The 6344-nt window shown below is 33.5% G+C and overlaps 1 protein-coding gene across 2 annotated transcripts; it reads left to right on the top strand.

The window, feature by feature from the left end:
* The first annotated feature begins 429 nt into the window (after window positions 1-429).
* Window positions 430-3846, top strand: LOC108335211 (uncharacterized). 2 transcript variants are annotated; one of them, XM_017571176.2, is made up of 7 exons: window positions 430-485; window positions 824-885; window positions 1399-1566; window positions 2004-2271; window positions 2361-2527; window positions 2704-2853; window positions 3364-3846. In XM_017571176.2, exons 2-7 carry the CDS (start codon window positions 841-843, stop codon window positions 3715-3717), a joined length of 1152 nt encoding a protein of 383 aa, XP_017426665.1. In that variant the 5' UTR covers window positions 430-485; window positions 824-840; the 3' UTR covers window positions 3718-3846. The 2 variants fall into 2 exon arrangements, with proteins under 2 accessions (XP_017426665.1, XP_017426664.1); XM_017571175.2 differs by lacking the exon at window positions 430-485 and adding an exon at window positions 486-604.
* The last annotated feature ends 2498 nt before the right edge of the window (window positions 3847-6344 follow it).

Genomic DNA, 6344 nt, shown 5'->3' with positions numbered 1-6344 from the left:
TAGACTTTCATTTTATTTAAATTTGTAAATAATTAAATACATATTTTATATTTAATAACCATAAGAAAAAGTAAGCTTAAGATGCAAACGCGAATTGTTAAGAACAGGTCAAACTCATCCCATTTCTTCTTCCTTACAGCCTAAGAAAACCAGATCTGAAAGTGCAAGAAATTATAGCAGAAAATGACCTTCAACTAAAACTGCTTAAATAATTCAATTATTATAGTGCTTGGTGTTTACATAAAATAGATATTTATTTTCTACCATTAATAATAAACAAATATTTTTAAATACAACTTTTTTCAATAACCATCAATTAAAATAAAGATTTATCTTACTTATAATATATATATATATATATATATATGAATTATGTAAAATAAACTTTTAATCTAAAGTTTCTTAATGAATTAAGTATGTGTTAAAAAATAATATACTAGAAGAAACATGTAGTCCTATAATCTTAGAAATAAATAGAATAGATGGTGAACTTCACTTCCACGTCCTCAATTTTGCATTCTATATTTCTCTGATGAATTTTTGGCTTCTGCGTTTGCACTGATTTGTTCTTAAAAGTTTCAGACTCTGTTAGAATGCTAATGCAGTTGGACTCTAACCATGCTCTAGCATTGTTTTCGCTGCAGTTTTTCTTCTTTTTTTTTAATTGCTTAAAAGTTTCCCCTTTTTTCTTTCTTTCTTTTGACTCATATATGCGGTTAGAGAATTTAGGAAATCGATGTGCTTGTGGGAATTCAACAATTTTTCGAGTTTTCTTTATTGATTGTGCTTTGTTGTGTGATTGGATCATTGTGGTGGTGTGCAGGGTTTAAGGGGTTGAAAATGATGCTGCATTTTGTAAAACCATCAAAGCTGAAAACTAAAAAGGTATTTGATACAGGGCTTTGTATAGTTAGAAACTCTGTTATTTCCGTTTTCTTGGTTACATTTTCGTTATTGGGAAATGTTGTTAGTCACTATCTTTAAATTAGAAAATCCAAGTCTGAACCGCGCATTCGGATCAGACTCAATTGTACAGATTCTCAATTCCCTCTTCATTTAATCCAATTTATGATTTCGTTCTTTCATTGGAGTTCCTGTTTCCTGCAATTATTCAAGTATATTTTTGTCCATGAATTGTCTATATCAGTATTTTGGACAAAAGGGCTATTGTAAAGGGTTTGGAGTTTCACTTTATTTGATTTCTGGGTCAGTGATATTGGTTTTTGATTGTTTGATCAGTATGTAGTTTATTAAGTACTGGATAATTGGAAAGATGAAAGGAGAGGATTTCGGGGGTATTTTTTGTCTATTAAAATTAGTGGTTTATGTCTTGTATCAGGAATGATGATTTCATCATTGTTACTTAGTAGCACTAATTGTAGATTTTCATGTTTTCAGATAGTGTTTGAGGATGTTTATCCTGCCCGTAATCTTGTAACACTTGAACATCTTAAGGAATTAAGCTCTAAGCGTAAAGCGATTGAAGATTCTATTAATGAGAGCAGCTTCATTACAGAAGCTATTGCAAAAGAAATGTCTGGAGGGTTGGAATCTCGCTATGAACAGGTAACGGTTAATGCTGTGCTATCTTTATCAGCTCCTTACCACCATTTTTCTGTGCACAGTATGCAAAAGTCTGTATCTTCTCTTTGTCCTTCTACTTTAATTTAGTTAAATTTTCTTTTGATAAGTGAATGTTAACATGAACCATGTGGAAAGGGAAGGAGAAAATTGAAGTCTAGTTGTCTGAACTTTCTTTATATGTATTTTATTAGGTCAATATGAAATGACTCAGGTATATAGTCCTATTACGGAACTGATATTTTCTGATTCTCTTTCTAAAAATGGGCCCAGTGGGAAATGAACTGTGAAGTGTTATTTTTGTTTGTGAGCAATTAAGGATTATACCCAGTATTTCGTAAATCATCAAATTTCAATTAATATTGACAAATTGTTCTCTTTTTCTGTCAATATTTAATTTTATCTTTTTTTGTCTGCATCAGGATATTCAAAAAATAGAGCAGTATCTTCCATTACTGGAAAATTTGATTTCCTGTGCTGGTGTAATAAGCACCTATGGCGGAATCCAAATGGCTCAATGGACAGTGGCTCTTAAGATACGCTGGAGTAGTTCCCTCAGCACATCTTCTTTCTTCAATTTCAAGGGCTCTAAATTTTTCCAAGTTGATAATCTGCAATTTGAGCTTGGTATGACCCTTTTTCTTTGTGGTGGTATCCTGCGCGAAAGGGCCTTAGAAGTTCTATCAACTGGTACGTGTTGAGAAACTCAAGATACCATTTTATATGATGAACTAGTCCAGTTGAATATGATTGCAAATGCCATCATTTTTGTTCTGCAGATTTGGTTCGATCCACCACCATTTTCAGAGAAGCTGCTGGCATTTATCATCATCTAGCGCAAGAGGTTCTCCCCCCCTTACAGCCTGAATTGCCACTGCAAAAGCCCCCGGAAGCTCTTGCTGAAGTATCCACCATTATGAGTCTCATTTGCTTAGCTGAGGCCCAGGTTGGTGTTATGTACTTTTCTGTGTCGTTTCATTTTTGTCTCTAGTTGCATACTGTCATATCATAAAACTTAGGTGCATTATTTCTGACAGAAATCATATTGCCTATCCCAGTTTCTTAGCTTGAAGTTCATTAAGTTCTTTGGTTGTAAATAACGAATGTGTAACAACTGTATAGGCAGTAACTACAAGGAAGGCTGAAGAGAAAGGTACTTCGTCAAGTCTCTTGGCAAAGTTGCATCATGGTGTCACACTTTTTCTTGAAGAAGCTATTGGAATTTTTCATACCGTTGTCACACAGTACAAAGATATTTCACCGCACTTACTGGTATGCAAAGCTACCCTAAGCTTATTGCGTTCCTTTTATCTCATCAGTTGATGCAAATTCTGACCTAGAGTATGTTTGAGAGCAATCTAAAAGAGCTTTTGAGAGGTTTTCACTTGTATCCAAACAGACCTATTATCTTTAACTATGTCAAAATAACAGGATGCAGTATGTGTAATTGTTTACATGTGGTCTGTTTTCCCTTTATCTTGAATTCATTTTAAACTCTTCTTTCCCCTGATCCTTACTCAGGTCAGAAAGAATAAAAGGGGAATTTAACTAGTGAACCTTGATATTCTTGTAATGGTGACAAAGAAGAAGATTGAATATGTAGGAGTGAAATAGTAATGTTACTTGTCAAGCATAACCTATCTCAGATACTGTGTCCAAATATTTTTGTTGATGAACAATTTCGTATTAAGGTGGCTGTTTTTCTTATTTTAATTAATCATTTTGTTTGTTTTTACATTTTGATCTTCCATTATGGTATTGAGAAACTCTCCATATATACAGGAATTTATGTATTTCTGCAAATGTTTACACGAGTTGAAAGGTCAGCAACATCTTGCAGAAAGCCTGAAGGTCTCTGGTCAAATAGGCGTTGCTATCGGTATTCTTTATTCTGTGTTGACTAATGTTAAAAAGAAGATACCAGGAGAAGAGCCTTGGAAATCACTTTACCAGAAGCAAATTCAAGATTCTTCTGAAGTGCTCAGAAAGTTTGTACATGAGAATGATTTTGTTTGGCATGAGAAGATCCCTTCAGGAGATGAGTTACCCTTGCCTGAGGGTAATAAAATAGTCAATTTTATAACATATAGTCCCAAAAAATGGGAAAGAAAACTTTCTTTCAAGATAAAACTGTAGAGAGAAAAAAAAATAAAGGGAAGAGGTTCTTTTCCAATGAATGTGAAGGTGGGTTTGAACAAATGTGATGTGAAATAATTATTTGTGGAGAAAAAAAAAATCACCTGAATCTCTCTTATTTTAGCCGTATTTTTAATCTATATTTTATTATGGACATCTTTTTGGAATGGGGTGTCAGATTAGAGTTAGCAAAATAAATTTGGCCAGACGGAGAGGTCCGAAAAAGCCACAGAACAAGTCAAGACAAATTAAAACATTATGACCTAAATCTATAAGAATCCACTTATGAATGTGCTTAATTAGTCTAAGAATTTAAGGATTCAACAATGCAAAAAAATAAAATAAAAAATCAATGTTAATTACTGACCAGGAAATTATTCTATAAAACTAAGTAACTGCGGAAATTTGCATTTATGGCTAAAATAAGAATGGAAAAACTCAATGAATTAAACAAGAACAAGACCATGGTGGAAATGAAAGAAAACAAGAAAAAGAAAAAGAAAAAGAAAAAGAATAATGTGTCATTTGCAAAGAGTATCACGCTCAAGTCACTAAATCAAAGTATTAAGTATGTGTATGTGTGAAAAGTAACCCTTTATAAGGGTAGTTGACTCCCTTTATATATCTTTTTACATGGATTATTACTTGAGTGGGCATGATGTGCACTTGATGTCTCTGGTTTAGGAATGTGCTGCAATAAATTTCGTATTATAATGTAAGATTGATGTATTATTATTCTTGTGAACCACGATGATATTGGTTAACTTAATCTAATAAGATCTTTGTGTGTGCACCGTGACCTTAGTTGTATTTCGGGATGACCTGGGTCCTATACAGTATACTAGCCCTTCAAACTCATAGTGGCACATTATGTTACATCAAAAGTCTTATACCGAATTGATACTTGATCATTACATTAAAAGAAAAAAAAACCTTTCTTTGGTTAACATGCCGCTTAGTTGTGACATAGTACAATATTATATCCTTTAATCTCTAGGAACGTAGAAAGGAAGAGATTAAGAAGTCATGATTATATAAGTGATGGTTGAGAGGTGAAAAATAGGTGAAAAATTGGATCATTGTAACTATTAGATGAAAGAGATCCGACTAAGAAAAGTGGAGATAATTGCTTCACAACGTAACACTGTCCTATAAATAAGGGAAATCACATCTGAGGGCCCATCAGTCCAATAATAGAGATAACACAACTAAGATAAAGTCAACCATATTTCTTGTTCATGTCTCATTCATCCTTTAACTCTTTTTAAGTGATTATTTGTCAATATTAGGGGATTTTGGGGATGATGAGGCCATATCAACTTCATCTTCGCTTACGGGTAGTGATGCAAGTCCCTCAGCTACTGAGGATATATAATGATGTCAATGTGTTGTTGCATGGGTTATGAGTGGACAGATCCTAGAGTCAAGGTGATATGCTCCTCCTTAAGCTAGGTTGGGCCAAAGCAAAAAGATGAAAACTATTGTGATAGAAGTGGCATGGAAGCTATGGGATGGTAGTAGTTGCTCTCATTTTTTTAGTTTGTGATGAGACGAAGGTAGTTAATGTTTCTTTTGAGAGGTTGGACCAACTCTAGAGAAGGGTGAGTAGAGGAGACCAGATAGAATGCTTTAATCTTAACATATAAACAAGTTTGAATGACTCAAAATTTTGGTAGCATTTCATTATTAATCTCAAAGTGGGTTTACATGGAGAGAGACACCTCTATTTATAGATAAAAGTGTCTCCAAAGTAGACTAAATCCCTAAAATCCTATCTTGCACCAAACCTTAAAACTCCTATTTTAGTGAAGTATGATTTGACATATGGCAATCTAACTTTTAGAAAAATTCTTCACTTATAGAGTATCATTTGGAAAGCCACTTTAGCAAAACTTTCCACTAGGAAAATGACACATGACCACTACCTAATGAAAACCCACTAAGGGAGCTTGGTGGAGACCCATCCAAAGAGATACAAACCGATACAACTTAAACCAAGACTAGGAGAGTAGAAGAAAACGAAGGACTTCGAAACATTCTTTTCTTGTAGAGTATAGTACTTTAGCTTGTCTTTCCCTTCTCTTAAGTCTTGTAAATATGTAATTAAGTCTTTTCTTTAGGCCTTGTATTTTGACCAAGTCTACATTTCATTTGGGCTAGTATTTTAGCCAATTTTGTTGTTCATGTATTTAATCGATTAAATCAGTACATAATTGATTAAACTAGCAAATTTTTCTGAAAAATATCAATTTTGTTGATTTAATCAAGTATAAGTTTTATATAATCAATTAAAACAGAAATATTGCATCAAAAAACTGTAGTTTTGGCTTTTCAACTTACTTCTTCAGTGAAATGCGAACCAAGTGGGTTTTTAGGCTTGCTGGGCCTTAAGAAACCCTTAGGAACCTTGTTTAGAGGTGAAGGGACCTTCTGCAATGTATATACTCTTGAAAGAAGGTTCTTAAAGCTCCTAGGTTCATTGAACTTTTCTGATGCAATGTACTTCCTTTCAAATGGGTTCACTCCTCCATCTTATAAATAGGAGTGCCCAAACCTTTGTACATTTAACTTGGAATGATATTAGGGATTTTTTTTTTCAAATTTGCAGTCTCCCTTTCTCTAAGTTC

The sequence above is a fragment of the Vigna angularis genome, chromosome 10, assembly GCF_016808095.1.
Source record: "Vigna angularis cultivar LongXiaoDou No.4 chromosome 10, ASM1680809v1, whole genome shotgun sequence".
Taxonomy (NCBI): domain Eukaryota; kingdom Viridiplantae; phylum Streptophyta; class Magnoliopsida; order Fabales; family Fabaceae; genus Vigna; species Vigna angularis.
Note: the sequence above shows the minus strand (reverse complement) of the source record. Positions and strands in the feature narration are given on the sequence as shown.